The following is a 17,406-nucleotide window of genomic DNA, read 5'->3' as shown; positions in this document are numbered from 1 at the left end:
TCTCAAGGATAGATTTGACGAGTTGCACACTAATGACAAAAGACCAGACGAGTTATGGAATGACATCAAGGACATCATGCATGAAGAAAGCAAGAGGTCATTAAAAAGACAGGAGATAAAGAAAAGACCTAAAGGGATGTCAGAAGAGACTCTGAAACTTGCCCTTGAACGTCGAGTAGCCAAAGCAAAAGGAAAAAATGATGAAGTAAAAGAGCTGAACAGAAGATTTCAAAGGACAGCTCGAGAAGACAAAAGTATTATGATGCCATGTGCAAAGACCTGGAGGTAGAAAACCAAAAGGGAAGAACACTCTCAACATTTGTGAATGCTGAGAAAAGAACTGAAGAAAAAATTCAAGCCTCGAGTTGCAGTACTGAAGGATTCTATGGGGAAAATATTGAACGACAGAGGAAGCTTCAAAAGGAGATGGAAGGAATACATAGTCACTATACCAAAAAGAATTGGTGGATTTTCAGCCATTTCAGGAGGTAGTATATGATCAGGAGCCGATGGTGCTGAAGGAAGAAATCCAAGCTGCACTGAAGGCATTGGGGAAAAACAGGGCTCAGGGAGTTGATGGAATACCAGTTGAGATGTTTCAACAAACGGATGCGGTGCTACAAGTGCTCACTTGTCTATGCCAAGAAATTTGGAAGGCAGCCACCTGGCCAACTGACTGAAAGAAATCCATACTTATGCCTGTTCCCAAGAAAGGTGATCCCACCAAATACAGAAATTATCGAACAATATCATTAACTTCACATGCAAGCAAAATTTTGCTGAAGGTTATTATAAAAGCGGCTTCAGCAATATATTGATGGGGAACTGCTAGATATTTAAGCCTGATTTAGAAGAGGACGTGGAACCCGGGGTATTGTTGCTGATGTCAGATGGATCCTGGTTGAAAGAGAATACCAGAAAGATGTTTATTGTGTTTTATCGACTATGCAAAGGCATCTGACTGTGTGGATCATAACAAATTATGGATAACATTGCTGAGAATGGGAATTCCGGAACGCTTAATTGTGCTCGTGAGGAATCTGTACGTGGATCAAGAGAGTTGTCAGAACAGAACAAGGGGATACTGAGTGGTTTAAAGTCAGGAAAGGTATGTGTCAGGGTTGTATCCTTTCACCACACCTATTCAATCTGTATGGTGAGCAAATAATCTGAGAAGCTGTACTAATGAAGAAGAACGGAGCATCAGGATTGGAAGAAGATTCATTAACAACCTGCGTTTTGCAGATGACACAACGTTGCTTGCTGAGAGTGAAGAGGACTTGAAGCACTTACTGATGATGAACAAAGACCACAGCCTGGCGGTATGGATTACACCTCTACATAAAGAAAACAAAAATCCTCACAACTGGACCAATGAGCAACATCATGATAAACAGAAGAGGTTGAGGTTGTCAAGGATTTCATTTTACTTGGATCCACAATCAATACCCGTGGAAGCAGTAGTCAGGAAATCAAAAGATGCATTATACTGGGCAAATCTGCTGTAAGAGATCTCTTTAAAGTGTTAAAAAGCAAAGATGTCGCCTTGAGGACTAAGGTGCACGTGACCTAAGCCATGTTGTTTTCAGTCGCCTCATATGTATGCAAAAACTGGACAGTGAATAAGGAAGACCGAAGAATTGACACCTTTGAATTGGGGTATTGGCAAAGAATATTGAATATCCCATGGACTGCCAAAAGAACAAATACATCTGTCTTGGGAGAAGTACAACCAGAATGCTCCTTAGAAGCAAGGATGGCGAGACTCTGTCTTACATACTTTGGAAATGTTGTCAGGAAGGATCAGTCCCTGGAGAAGGACATCATGCTTGGTAAAGTACAAGGTCAGTGGAAGAGAGAAAGACCTTCATGGAGGTAGATTGACACGGTGGCTGCAACAGTGGGCTTAAGCATAGCAATAATTGTTCAAGGATGACCAGGACCAGGTAGTGGTTATTCTCTAGGCATAGGGTGGCTATGAGTCAGACCCGACTTGATGGCACCTAATAACAACAACAAGTGTCTCTAGATATGTTCTACTTCACAGACTAGGTCTTAACAAATCCTGTGTAAATCACCTTTTGTAATTACGGTCATGTGCCGCACATGTCTGTATGGGACACATTCCACACCATATTCGTCCATGGTCCCGTAGTTATATGCTTTGCTTTATTCCCTACAGAGCAATGAATAATAAGAGGTCTGGGATTTTAATCTTTGTTCTGTCATGAGTGTGTTGCAAGACAAAGTACCTCTCTGGGTCTCTTTTGTCTGCATAAGAAGGGGTTGAGCTCAGTGATGGCAACATTCTTTAAGGCTCCAAATTCAGAACTAAAGCTTATGCATGACTGAAGGCTTGCTCACTCCAGGTCTTTGGGCTCCCTGATGTGGATTTGGTTCATAAGAATGCGAGGGCAGTGGGGCTGTTGGTATACTACCCCCAGTGCCTGTCACCTGACCAGAATTGCCACCCCCCCAAGGCTGCATGCACCCCTCGCACCTACCCCAAAGCATCCTGGGTGGGGAGGCTTCCTGGAGCAGAGGGGCAGCCACCATTAAGCATAGGACAGCTCAGAGCACTGGAATCTGGGGCTTCAGCAACAGCTGCGTGAGCACCATTGTTTGTTGGCGTTAACACATGACTGTAAAGTGAAACGATTGGACTTTTCTTACATTGGATTTTTTGCAATAACCCTGACATTTTTAATAGTTTCTGATATCTCTTCACTTTGATTCCAAAACTGTCTTATTTTATTGGATTTCATGTATTGAAATTCATAACAATGTGTCAAGATTAAAATTTTAAAGCATATTGGAAAGCTTTCTCTGTTATAAATAAGCCACACCGAAGAATTAACTTTAGACAACTATATGCTAGAAACACAATTCTCTTGGCCTGAGAACCATCATAACTTAAATTGTTGTAGTTGTTAGTGACTTTTCTAAACTTTTTTGTAAAGACTGTATTCTTTGCTTGCGTGGTTAGTGCTCAGCTAGTGGTTTGACAGAAATTTCCTTGAATATCAGAGCCAGAAGAAAGGAAGGAAAAGGAAGAAGGAAAGACTCTCCATTTCTTTACAGATCGGCTCTGTGTTGGGACATTCCTTGAACGCTTAGGCTTATCATAACTGTCTCAGCCTTCACTAAGATGGCGCTAATCCTTTAGATCATCCAGAGGTGAAAGCTGGTGGTCTTTTCTGACCAGGTGTCCAGCCCTGAGCATGCACATGGCTTTCTAGATTCTCTGGTGTATGTTTTCCAAAGTCACGCACCCTGACTCTGACCTTAATTCTGACGCATACATACCCAAGAAATAGAAGTCAGTCAAGGATGAGATGTGGACCACTTAGGACACACACCATATATACCAGTACATATTTTCCTTAGTTGCCCAACTCAGAAAGGGCCATCAGTCATTTTAAACAAAGCGTCTACTGGTCCTCTTGAGAGTTCACTTTTATCTTTAGTTTTTCTGTTAAGATTTTCAGATATCCTTCCGCTCCCCGCCGAAGTTACATTGGTTAAACTCACTTTCAGTTGATAAATAGACACATGAGCTTTATGATGGAATTTAAGTCAGTTTTTCTTTTGACAGTCTAAATGGTGAATCCCTGATTTGTAAGTTTAATTATACTGATCTTACTTGATTGTGTATTATACCTGTTGCCATCGAGTCAATTCCGTCTCATAGCAACCCTAAAGGACAGAGAAGAACTGCCCTCTAGGGTTTCCAAGGAGCAGTTGGTGGATTTGAACTGCCGACCATTTGGTTAGCAGCCGAGTTCTGAACCACTGCGCCACCAGTGCCCTGGGTATATATTTAAAAAAAACCAGGGCCGTCGCATCAGTTCCGACTCATAGCGACCCTATAAAACAGAGTAGAACTGCCCCATAGAGTTTCCAAGGAGCACCTGGCGGATTTGAACTGCTGACCCTTTGGTTAGCAGCCATAGCACTGAACCACTACGCCACCAGAGTTTCCCCAGGTATATATTAGTGGAGGAGAATGCAGTATTCTCCTTTAATCCTGTGTATTTGCTATTTCTTTTAGAGGAAGTCCACAAACGAAGGGAACACCCCATTTTAAGGAAGAACAATGTGCACCAGCATTAAATTTAGAGATGAAGAAAATACTGGACTTGCAAGCACCCATCATGAGGTACAGTATTTTGGATGAACTTCACATTGGTTATGATACTATACACTGTAGCTGGTTAATCACAGTCATTAATATTATATTCATGTAGTTGAATGACTAGTACTAGTTTATTCTGTTTTTCCTTCCCAGCTACAGTACATATTTACTATATGACCATCAGGAGAGTTGATTTTGTTTCTTTTAATTGAAGATGATTTTTTTAGCCTTAGAAATGATCGATGAACACTTATAAGGCATTTAAAGTTTTACAGATGGTGCATCATTATATTTAAATTATTATAATAATGTCTGTGAATTGGTTATACTAGTTGTAATTTTGTTTAGAAATTTACATATATATAAGTTCTATAATTGTTTGGTTTGGGATGTTGCTATATGTTATGTGGCTTAAAACAGCATATCTCCTCTAATTGTAAATTCAGGAAAAATTCTGATTGGTTGCTAGATCGGAAAGGAAATTAGATCGTGGCATAAAGATAGATCTGGATTGCATTCTTGCCCTAGTTTTACCTTATCTCTGTGATTAGCAGCACAATCCATCCAGTTACCTAAGACAGATACATGAGAAAACCCATTGTCACCTAGTGGATTCCGACTCACAGGGACCCTATAGGACAGAATAGAACTGCCCCATAGGGTTTCCAGGGAGCAGCTGGTGGATTCCAACTGCCAGCCTTTTGGTTAGCAGCCAAATGCTTAACCATTTACCACTGCTGCTACCAGGGCTCCGGATAAATAATCAGAAAAACTGTTGCCATCGAGTTGATTCCAAGTCATAGCTACCCTATAAGACAGAACAGAGCTGCCCCGTAGGTTTTCCAAGAAGCAGCTAGTGGACTTGAACTGCACACCTTTTGCTTAGGAGCTGAGCTCTTAACCACTGCGCCACCACATGAGAGTCATCCTTAATTCTTCCTTTTCCTTCAGCCCAATGTTTAGTAAGTCAAATCCATTATGTTTAATATTTTATTTCCCTTTTATTTAACCCTGGAAACCCTGGTGGCATAGTGGTTAAGAACTACGTCTGCCAACCAAAAGGTCGGAAGTTCAAATCCAGCAGGCACTCCTTGGAAACCCTATGGGGCATTTCTACCCTGTCCTGTAGGGTCGCTATGAGTTAGAATCGACTCGATAGCAATGGGTTTGGGTTGGTTTTATTTATTCCAGTGTTAACTGTTTTAATTAAGACCCCTCCCCCGCCCTCTTTTTTTTTTTTTTTTTTTTTGACTACTTACAGTAGTCTTCATAGTAGCGACCCTGCATCTGGGTTGGCTCCAGCCTATGTCCTAGCCTATGAGGGTTTCAGCTCCTGTTCTAGCCTCGTCTGTTGAGGCCCCTTGAGCCCTACAGTGCAGCCACAGCAGATTATCCCAGGATAGCAAAGCTTTTTGTACCTCCGTAACTTTACTTGCAGTACTTGGTGTGCCTGGTGAAAACCTTTCAAGACCCCCAGCTGGAACAGCTCCTTCTCTGTAAAGACTTTCCTGTTTCCTTGCCCATACCTCAAACGACATCTTACTATTTTCATGGCGCCTCAGCTGTATCCTGTACCTCAGTAGCTCTCAACTCCAGCCGAGCATCAGCACCAACTATAGAGCTTTAAGAAGGGTAGATGCTCCAGTTACTCCCTGAAATTTGGATTCAGGAGAACTGAGCTAGAAGCTGTACGTCTTTCTTTCTTAAGAGGTATATACAGCAGTCTGAGAGCATTTTACCTGTAATATTGTTTATATATTTTCTTCCCACTTCTAGAAGATGATTGCCTGTTTTCAGGGAAAATTTGTTAAATAAATGGAAAATCTCTTGTATCTTTCCTATGTTTGCTACAACTGAAAGTAGTTATCATTTTGCTGTTTTTGTTAATTAAATGTTGTTAGTGCCATGCAGTTAATCTGTCAAATTTTCTTAAATTTTTTTACTATGTAGAAGTAAAGTGTTCTTTTCTTAGCTAATTGCAGTGGAAACCAGGTTGTGTAGATTCTCAAGGGCTACAGTACAGCTAAATAAGAAATCACTAAAAGAAAGATAACAGGCAATTTCCCCTCCATTACAAATATTTGTGGCCTTTGTCCCAGCATTCCCACTGCTGAGAATTTATCCTACAGGCACACTTACACATGTTGCAAATGACGTGTTCTCAAGGTTTTCATTGTAATAGCTAAAGACTGAAAACACCCTAAACACCCATCAGTAGAGAGCTGGTTAAATACATTTTCTTACATCCACACAATGAAAATAGTATGCAGCTGTAAACAGTGAGGACAGTGTTTACTGAACAGGTAAATGTTGGGTGAAATGAGCCAGGTGCACACCTGGCATGGTATATAATAATGTTACCATTTGTTTTGAAAATGGAAGTGGTGGTATTAGGATAAGGGAAACCCTGGTGGCATAGTGGTTAAGAGCTACGGCTGCTAACCAGAAGGTCAGGAGTTCAAATCCACCATGTCATTTTTCTTGTTAGAATACAGTACAGAATGACACTGGACCATATTAAATAAAATTCTGTGCCAGCATCTGGCTATTATCTTGCCTTGTTTAATCCATCCTTTTATACCTTATTAGAAAAGAAGGCCATTTTTTGTTATTTGATTAAACGTGATCAGTTTTACAAAAGAGTGAGTTCAGACCCTTGATCAGAAAGTTACCTGTCACCTCTAAACCTGTTGCCATCGAGTCAGTTCAGACCCATAGTGACGCTATAGAACAGAGCAGAATTGCTGCATGGGGTTTTCAAGGAAGCAACTGGTGGATTCGAAGTGCCAACCTTTTGTCTAGCAGCAGCAGCAGCTCTTAACCACTTTGCCACCAGGGCTTGTCACCTCAGACTTCATCTATTTCCACATGGACATCCTTTTCAAGAATGCAATTTAATGCTTAAGGAACTTAGTTGAACTGCCCAAGCGTGGCATTCTTCCACCACCTGGAGGTAGGAGCTGTATGGTGCATGGAAATGGGACAGGGAAGAAAACAGCCTCTAAGAAAAGAATTTCTGCCATCTTCAAGAAGTTTAACCGGTCAGATGCTATTTTTTAATCTACAGATTTAGGTGGTTGAAATTCTCTCAAGGTTCTTTCAAAACTCCACTTGAAAATTTGCATTTCAGAGCAATTTAACGTTATTAGTGCCTTTATGAGTTGAAATCAACTCAACGGCAACAGGAACACATACTTTCTGAAAATGTGATTGGAGATACTCTATACAATTTTGACATGAGCAAGGAAAAACAAACCGCTGACCTTTTGGTTAGCAGCCGAGCTCTTAACCACTGCACCTCCAGGGCTCCTTGGAGTTCCTGGATGTGCACATGGTTAACATACTTGGCTACTAACTAAAGGTCAGAGGTTTGGATCCACGTACAGGTGCCTTGGAAGAAAGCCTGGCTATCTACTTCCGAAAAATCACCCATTGAAAACCCTATGGAGCACAGTTCTGCTGTGACACGTGTGGGGTTGGAATCAACAGCAACGGGTTGGTGGTTGGATGGAAGTATTCAGTACTGTTTATCGGTTGACATCAAGCCTTTGTTTTAACAAGTTTGTTTACTTTCAAATAAATGAAGAGGAGAATATATCTTTCCCTGTAGACTATCATTTATCACAGGTATTTTAAAGTCGTTGTCTACTAATTCCAACATCAGGATTGTCTATAAGTCTGTTTATATTGACTTTTCTCTTGACTCTGGATCACATTTTCCTATTTATTCACACATATGATATTTTATTGCAACTTTGTGAATGATAATGTTGTAGAAACTCTGAATTCTGTTAACCTTGTTGGAAAAGAGTTGAGTTTTGCCTGGAAGGCAGTTAAATTACTGTAGAATAACCTTGATCTTGTGAAGATTTGATTTCAGGCTTCTTATGGTGGATCTACTTTAGTGTCGTTTGTATTCCTGATACATAGTCTTTACTCCTAAGGTGTGGGCCCTTTTGGGGATTAAGTAGAAAGTTTGAGGTGTTTTTCAGGCCCCTCTTACCTTTGTGGGATGCATACTCCAAACTCTGTCTCCTCTGAATTGGGCAGCTGCTGAAATCTCAGTTCTTTGAGCCTCCCATCTGTGGTTTTTCCCCAAGTTTCTTTTCTTTTTTTTTTTTAATTGTGTTTTAGGTAAAAGTTTACAGCATAAGTTAATTTTTCATTCAAAAAATTTAAACACAAGTTGTTTTATGACATTAGTTGCAATTCCCCATGTTTCTTGAATTCTCATCCCAATCATGCACAGTTGAAGCATCAGCCAAGGATTTGAAGGAAATTTTATATGCCGCTGATATACTGATGAATTGCAGTTCTATCTTCAGCCCTGACCTAGCCTCTTGACTCCAGACCCGTATCTCAGCTGTCTGAGTACTTGGGTACCCTGCAGATAGCTTGGATGTGCCTAAACTTAAACTTACCTCCTGAACCTGTTCTTTCTGTGTGCAGTATCTTGGTTATTGATGTCACACTGCCCAGTTTCCCAGCTTAGAAACCATGGACTCATCCTATATTCCCTATTCTCTTTCACTTTCCACTTTCCGTAGATTCATGATTCTTACTGCTTTTTCCCCTTTCTCAAACCTATCTCCTTATTTCCATCACTGAAAACTGCCATTGCCATTGCCTTAGTTCAGGCCTTCTTACTTCTTGCCTGTACCTGGTTTTCTAACTGTGCCTGATCTCCTTTTTTCCTATACTTTTCCATATTTTCTCAGACATACCTTTTTAAACAAATCTGGTCACTTTGCAACCATACGTGGCAATTACTAACAATATTTGCTTCTGCTTTATCTTTAGAATACAAAGCTTTTCCCCATTTTATCCTAGTCTACATTTTTACCCCTCTTCCGTCCTTCCTTCCTCCTTTAGGCCCATGCATTCCAGGGGAAGCTTCCCCCGTTCTCTGACTAAAAAATAAAATTATTTTATTTGCTCTGTAATAATTCCTTGCCTTGGTGAGGACTGTTCTTTCTCCATAAAAATCTTCACTCCCCGTGTTTACCCTGCATTTTCCCATTCTGCTTTCAAGAGGACCCAGCTTACATGTCAACTATCACCTTTTGTGTGCATTTTTCACCACTCCTTCCTTGTGACTCTCCTGACCCTCTGTTCTTAAAGTTGTTACCACTTTTCCTGGTGACATCTTCCTTTGCAGCCAGACTATGAGCTGGGGAAGACTGAAACATTTTTAGTCTCTCTATAAAAATGCTTTTTAAGTATCCCAAATGATTTTAATCATCATGCAAACTTTAAGATACCCTACTTTGGTTTTGAATGTGGTATGTTGTCATAGGAACGAAAATTGTTTTAGCCAATTGGAGCCCAGATGGAAAAGGGTTCTTCTAGCTATAAAGTACATGCTGAGAGTTGTGAAGAATACCTTAGATGTATTATTTGTCTCTAGGCAAGACACTATGTAGTATCTCTCAGGAAAAAGAAGCAAGTATGTATAACTTTGACTTTCTTCTCTGAAGTACTGTGATTCTGTCTCACTGAGCAGTGGTTATTAGCCATTATTCTGCCTTCATGCCAGTCACATGCTTGACACATTCCTAACTGCCATCACTTCCCTGTGCAGTGATTCTCCTCAGGCGAGGGTGGGAGGCGGACACTGCGGGGAGGCAGACCTGAGGGGGAGGAGAACGTAGTTACACAAAAATCTCAGCTAACTCCTGCTGAATGAAAATCACTGCTGAACCAGTGACTGTCCCCCAGACCACCTCTAGACATGTAGGAGCAGATCTAAAACATAGCATCTTTATGCAGTGCTCACCACATGACATGTGTACATTTTGTCGCTAAATACACATTTGAAATGAAAGAATATGTAGTATTTTAAAAGGTAAATTTTTTAAAACTTCCTATGAATTGAGGATTTTAATTGATTCCAAATGCTGTGAAGTTTGAGATAGAGCTGGGTAAGGGAACATCTTATTCTAGTCCTTTTCAGTACCTTTATAGTTGAGAAAACAGTACAATGAATTCTTCATTATCGAAAATCCTTGGGGAATGAGTCATTGAAGTCAGCTGTCCAAAGAGTTGGAGGTTTGGTTTAAGAATTAAAACATCAAAGATATTTTCCCCATTATGAATTAAAATACTTCTAAAATACACTATTTGCTTCTTAAATAGGAAAAGAAATTTAATGTAATGTGTACATATATTTTATATACAGATTTAACATTTCTTCTTTTTATATATGAAGTCTTTATAGCTCCTAATAGTGTTGACTACTCTTTTCCTTAAATCCGCCTTATTCCTTCAGTTTTCTTGATACCAGTCTTCCCCGGTTCTCTTTTTCTCCTCTCTGCTAGTACCTTTGCAGTGTCACTTATGGGTTCGTCTGTCTTCTCTCCAGCCCTCCTTCCCTCCCTCCCTCTCACACACTTTTAGTGCCAAATATATAACTAGCACCACAGACATTTTTCCCCCCCATTAGTGGGGAAGTCAATGTTAAGTATCTTTGCAAATAGTGTAAACTGCTGGGATCATACTATGTAATTATTTTTCGGTACTTGAATGAGAGGTCCCCTGAAAGGAAGGGGTATGTTTTCTTCACCTTTGAATCTCAAATACAAAGCATAAGACCTATCACCAAGTACGGGCTCAGTAAATGTTTGTTGAATGAATGAACAGTATGAGACTCAGTGCTGCCCTAGAAACATTGATCTAGAGCTATGCTCTTCAATACAGTAATCTCTAGTCACATGAGGTTATTTAAATTTAAATTAACTAGAAGAAAATAAAATTTAAAATTCAGTTCTTAAGTTATACTGGCCATATTTCAAGTGCACGGTTGCCATGTGTGGCTGGTGGCTACCATATTGAATCGTACAGATATAGAACATTTCCATCATTGTAGGAGGTTCTGTTGACAATCCTAGAGGATTGTTAACTTCTACACTGTGCGGCTCCAAGTTTTCATCCTGTTTTTACTTCTAGGCTCTTTTTATATTTTCTCTACCTCTTCCCTTTCCTGTCAGCTATCATTTATCCCTCTGCTTCTAATTTGCCATTTCATATTTCTCATTTTAAATCTAATTCATCGTTTGTAGCTATGGCTGCCCATAGTCTTTCACTTCTTCTAGAATCTCTAGTTCTGAATTGAATTATGGATAGATAAAATTGCTACATAAATAAATTCCAAATAGAGATGTTTTGTACATGGTTTTCATGATTTTCTTTGCCTAAGTATTCTCCAAAGCAATTATATTAATACTCATTGCTTTCCCAGTATGAAAGAAGGTTAATTGGCTCTAAATTGCTTACTCCCTACAGTTTGCAGTCTGTGCTGGAAGATCTCCTGGTTGCTACTTCTGATGGACTTCTTCATCTTATTCACTGGGAAGGCATGACAAATGGAAGGAAAGCCATTAATCTTTGCACAGTACCCTTTTCAGTAGATCTGCAGTCGTCTAGAGGTAGGTATACTTTCTGCATGGGATAGAACCAGGTGTGTAATGTTTGGGATAATTGACTTAAGATATTTTCCATGGATGGACATTGACTTTTCTACTTTGGAATTAATTTTGCAAGGGAGAGATAGATATACATGAGCCTCTGTTAGGAGGAAAGGGTAGTTTAATCGTTCAGTGTTGTTAGATTGTTATTTTTGCCATTTTAACTGTCCTTACAGGGTTTGCAGACAAAATGTGAGAGAGTGATTCATGTATTTGTTTTTTCATCAGCAGGTTCATTCCTGGGCTTCGCAGATGTGTACGTCAGAGACATGGAATACTGTGCCACACTGGATGGCTTTGCCGTTGTGTTTAATGACGGCAAAGTGGGATTTATTACACCGGTGTCGAGTAGATTTACTGCAGAGGTGTGACTGACTGACTTTGCATGTTTATTTTCTATATTTTGCGTTCATTAATTTTCCTCATTGTTATTAACACACACACCATGTTTTCCTTATTTATTTAGGACTTTAGAGGTTGTTGTTAAATATTTTTTTAAATCAAAGCTATACGTATAAATAGACAAATAATTCTGTGAGACACGTTGAAGAAAAACAGTAGTTCCTGCTCTCCTCCCTGCTCTGCTCACCCCCAGTTAACCATTTTCGGAGACAACTGCATTTTACTACTTCACTGGTGATTTTGATACTGATCTCTAGGGACTGATTGTTTTAATAATACGCAACTGCTCTGCTGTTCCTTTTAATTTTATAGCAGCTCCATGGAGTTTGGCCCCAAGATATTGTTGATGGAACTTGTGTAGCAGTAAATAACAAATATCGACTAATGGCGTTTGGTTGTGCAAGGTAATTGATAAAGGCTTCAGTATTTTTAAATTATTGCCAGAAATACTGTGTTTTCAGCATAAGATATACCTAATGTACTTGTAAACTTTGTCATGCCTATCATAATTTATACATCAGCCTTACTAAAAAATCTAAAGGTGTTTTATCAAATTGAAACAAATCGAAGCAAATTTTGGAGATTGAGCATTTAAATTTTAAAAGTGGGCTGTTCTTCAGAGGTAGAAAATTGAATTATAAGTTAAAAAAGAGTAAATCAGTTAAATTTTAGCTTCTTTATTGTTTAAAAGAGAACCTAGAAGTACTCAGACTCCATTTGCATGACATGAATAAGTTGTCTACCCGTTGTCTTGCTTTAGAAAGTGAGAATATGTGGAAAATGGAAAGTCAATAGCCAAGTGGTAGAGCAGGGTAGGCAGCCAGGCTCCAGCTTGAGATGAAGTGAGCTGCAGTTTTCACATACCACCTACTCAAGATGTACCTCTTTCTCTGGAATGCTCAGTTTGTCTATTTGTTTTTTTAATAATCCTTTTTTTTTAAGACTTAGACATTGACATTGCCTTTGGATTAGTGGGTGTACCTTAGTTAACAAAGTTTAAAGCTCATGCATAAGATCAATGTCTTTAACTCATACTATATATCTATATATGTATATATATAGATATATATATGTATGTATATATATGTATACACACACACACACTATACACACACCCAGACTTGGTTTGGTCACATTTTAAAATCTATGTCCATGACTGCATCTTGCCTACAATTTTCCTTTTTCTTACTCTCCCTGTTAGATTTTGATACCAAGGTTGTTTATCTCATAGAACAAGTTCAGGAGGGGATCCTTTTTTTTTTTTTTTTCTCTTTTCTGTTCATCTTTGAATATGTGATAGAATTTGCGATTGAAGTCATCTGAGTGGTGAATTATCTCCGTGGGAATGTTTTGAACTACTGATTCAGTTCAGTTTTTTTAAATAAATGTAAAAGGATTTATATTTTCTCTCTTCCTAAGTCAGTTTTTGTAGAAATTAGTTTCTTTCATATATATCCTCAAATTTACTGGAATGAAGTGTATAATATCCTTAACCACTGTGTTGTAAAATAAAAACATTCAGAAATGCAAATAATCCAGATATTCACAGTTTAACAAAAAATTATAATACAAACAGCTATTTGTTCATAACTGGATCAAAAAATAGAACACTGCCAGCCTACCGGAAGCTCTGCCCCAGGCCAGGTGCTAATCACAGCCCCCACTCTTCCATCCCCTGCCACTCCCTTACAGGAAACCAATTTTCTGTCTTTTATGATAAGCAGCCACTTGCTTTTCTTTATAGTTTTACCACCTGTGTGTGCAGTCCTAAAGAATATAGTTTAATTTTACCTGATTTTGAACTTTATATGAATAGATTAATATTCTGTATTTTGTGTCTTGCTTCTTCTAGTCAACATTATGGGATTCATCCATGTTGTTTGCCAGTAGCTATAATGTATTCATTTGTTTGGGTTGATTTATAGTGTTCCAGTATATGAATATACCATAATTCATCCATTTTGCTGTTGATGGACATCTGCATTATCTCTTGGCTTGGGGTTATTAGGATCAGTGATGCTGTGCACAGTTATATATATCCTAGCACATATATCCAAGAGTTTCTCTAGGGTATACTTCATAGTGTATTGCTGGGTCGTGGGAATGTGTATCTTCATGCTTATTTAGATGGTGTCAACCTGTTTTCCACTCCTACCCACCTGCCCTCTGTGAGGCTATGAAAACTACAAACCAAGTTTGGCATGCATGCTCAGCACATGACCTCAGAGCATAAGGGGAGTTAATGCTTGGCTTAACCTCTCCTGGTTCCCACCTCAGTGAGATTTCATGGGGATAACTATCTTGCCAGCTCACTGATATTTTTATGAAAATGTTGTTAAATTTTATCCATTATTTTTTGTTTTCCAGTGGGATGGCTCTCTATATTACCAGAAAGAAATACATTCGTGTTTCCTATTTTTAACTTTTTAAGTGAAAATTTTTAAGCAAATAGAAAAGTTGAAATAATAGTCTGATGAAACCCATATTCCAAATATTTATAACCTAGATTCAAGTTAAAAACGTTTTGCCATATTTACTTCAAATATTCAGAAATACAAATAGATATATTTTTATGTACGTGCACATGCCATGTGTGTATTTGTGTATTACTGAGGTATTTTGAAGTAAAACAACACACATTATCTTGGTTTCTGAGAGTCAGGAATCTAGGAGCTGCTTGGCTGGGGAGTTCTGGCTCAGGGTCTCTTACCAGTTAAGTGTTCCTGTGGGGCTGCAGTCATCTCAAGGCTTGACTGGGACTGAGGAACCCACCACCGAGCTCAGTCACGTGCTCTTGGGTGCTTTTGTGTCCTGTATCATGGTATTGGCTTCACCCAGAGCGAGTGATCCCAAGAGAGGAGCAAGTGAAAGAGCATCCAAGATGAAAGTTGCAGTCTTTTATACCCTAACGTCTGATGTCACACCATCCTTTCTGCCATATGCCGCTGGTCACATAAACCAACCCTGGTACAACGTGGGGAGGTGAAATTGCTAGATACACGTTTATTCAGATTTGTTAGATGGTTGCAGTTTTTTTACAAAATGTTTCTGTTCTTTTACACTCCTACCAGCCAAACATGATACTCCCTTAGTAATGCTTTTTATATTGTATTTGTCTTTTTTCACTAAATCAATTTTCTTAAAGTTTGTTTGTTTTCACAGTGGTTCTGTGCAGGTTTACACAATAGATAACACCACCGGCGCCATGCTGCTATCTCATAAACTAGAGCTGACAGCAAAGCAGTATCCTGGTGAGTCTTTTTTTTTTTTTTTTAAGGTAGTGAATGCTGATCTTAACTGAAACGATGATGTAGGTCAAATATTGTTAGAACGTATAATAATGTTCCATGTGACCCAAGGACTTCTGTGTCAGTAGAGAGGCTCCCTTTATGTAGACCTGTCCATCCTATTGCTACCCAAGTTTTGTCTTCTATGTTCCTTGTCTGGATTTTGCTGTCGTCTCTTACCTTGTTTAATTACCCGTTATTTAGTCTCTTCCCATTTAATTTATTCATTCGACATTTTTTTATGGAGTCCATACTATGTGCTGGACGCGATTCTGAATACTGGCTATATAGCAGCAAGCACATCAGAAGTCTTCTGAACCCTTGAGTGAGCCGCTGCCATCCACAGGATGAAGTGTAAACTCATGTCACTAGAAACGCTTTTGTCTGAAAGTACTAGAAAGCCCAACTTCCTATAGCTTAAAAAAATAGGATTTATTTTCTAAATAGCAAGAAATCCAAAGTAAGCTTTTACTGACATTCATTTGGCCTTTCCTTCATGGTCACAAGATAGCTCCTGACCCCAGACGTTACTGCTGCATCTGAGTGAGGAAGAAAGGAGAGGAAGCAGGGCACTTGTGTTTTTTATCAGACAAGCAGAAGCACCCCACTCCTACCTGCTCCGGCTCTCGTCCACGTACATCTACTTGGCCATAACTGGGTCCCATGGGTTCCTCAGGCTTCGAGGAGAACTTGGAACATGTTAGCTTTTCTCAGCCTTTGTGGCAGAAGTGGGCAAGGGAGAGGAGGACGGGAAAAGATGTTGGATTAACCAACCACGGTGTCTACCATGCACATGGCATAGAAGGCCTTCAGCCAGATCTCTCTGGTATTATTTCTTGGTTCACTGCACCCTTGGCGTCTGTAATTTTTTCACAGCACCCTTAGGCCAAAGGAAATATCAGAAGTTCTGTTTATTTAGTAGTTAGGTTTTAGTCAACTGCCTTCATCACTGTGTTTCCACTCTCCCTTGGCCCTTCCCCGCTGCTGCCTTAACTCAAGCACTAACCAATCTAGCTTTCATTTTCTCTTTTCTTTTGACTCCTAGAGAGTTTTTTTTGTTTCTCAGACGTTCAGCTCTGTAACAGAAAGTCTTTGAATTACTTTTTAACATGTTTTTCTCATTATGGAGATAATCATAATTTGTATTCATTGTTACAAAATAAATTCTCCCGTAATCCTGCCACCTGAAGATAACTGCCGTTAACATTTTAGTGTATAGTCCTACAACTAGATTTTAATACATATATACGTGCTTTGAAAATAGGTACTCATATTCTGTACGTGTGCATATATTTTTTATGTGAGGTATTAAGAATGCTCTTTATACCCTGTTACAGTGAACATTAACATCTCGTCATTACGGTAAATATACATCCAAGCCTCGTTTTCTTATTTTGTTTTTACATGCACAGTTGCTTTTATTGTGTAAGCCTCACTTCGATTTCCTGTGTTTCTTCTCGGTGTGGTCTTAAATTCCTCTCCTGGACAAGTGTAAACTGTGCTAATAAGCTACGATGTCTCCCATTTATCTTTTATCCACATAGATAACATGAATGTTCATATAGGTAATTTTGGTGGGAAATGCTAATGTGAGGATTCAAACACAGGCAGAGGGAACAAGTTCTTGTTCTGTTAACCGAGCTAAAATCTATATACCTCCGCTTTGTAGCAAATGTACTTACAGCAAAAATTTATTAGCAGCTACAAATGGAAAGAATTGTAATTTTTTTAAAAAGTGACACTCTAGAGCTTTTTGAATTGCAGATGGAAATTGCTGACATGGTTAATCTAACTGTATATTAAAGAAGCTTGGATTTTAATACACAATGAAATTTTTTCCTGTAGTAATTATATATGGAGTTGAAAGAACTATTATTAAATATAAGAAGACCTGAGTACCTGGAGTACTCAGGCTTGAGTGTGCTTACTTATTCCTAATAAAATGTTAAAGGTCAATTTATTTGAACTTATATGCCTTTGATGTTGCCGGTACAGCATGAAGAGAGTCACAGAATATTACTCTGCTTTTTCAAAGACTTTACACTTTGCAAAGCCAAATGCTTTTAATAGTTCACAGTGGTAATTATTCAGTCTAAAAGTGTCCAGAAATGGCTTTCAC

The 17,406-nt window shown here is 39.0% G+C and overlaps 1 protein-coding gene across 9 annotated transcripts in view; it reads left to right on the top strand.

Moving 5' to 3' along the window:
- RIC1 (RIC1 homolog, RAB6A GEF complex partner 1) overlaps window positions 1–17,406 on the top strand; it is a 135,918-nt gene that overhangs the window by 55,480 nt on the left and 63,032 nt on the right. For 8 of the 9 annotated variants that reach the window (XR_010322868.1, XR_010322867.1, XM_064290534.1 and 5 more), the window contains 5 exons: window positions 4,052–4,159; window positions 11,417–11,559; window positions 11,827–11,963; window positions 12,313–12,404; window positions 15,163–15,251. Coding sequence is in view for 7 of the 9 variants with exons in the window: in XM_064290534.1 (XP_064146604.1) it covers window positions 4,052–4,159; window positions 11,417–11,559; window positions 11,827–11,963; window positions 12,313–12,404; window positions 15,163–15,251 (569 nt within the window). In the remaining 2 variants the exon portion in view is untranslated. The remainder of the gene's footprint in view (window positions 1–4,051; window positions 4,160–11,416; window positions 11,560–11,826; window positions 11,964–12,312; window positions 12,405–15,162; window positions 15,252–17,406) is intronic. The other variant, XM_010587955.3, reaches the window with a different exon arrangement.

Source organism: Loxodonta africana, chromosome 9 (assembly GCF_030014295.1).
Source record: "Loxodonta africana isolate mLoxAfr1 chromosome 9, mLoxAfr1.hap2, whole genome shotgun sequence".
NCBI lineage: Eukaryota > Metazoa > Chordata > Mammalia > Proboscidea > Elephantidae > Loxodonta > Loxodonta africana.
Note: the sequence above shows the minus strand (reverse complement) of the source record. Positions and strands in the feature narration are given on the sequence as shown.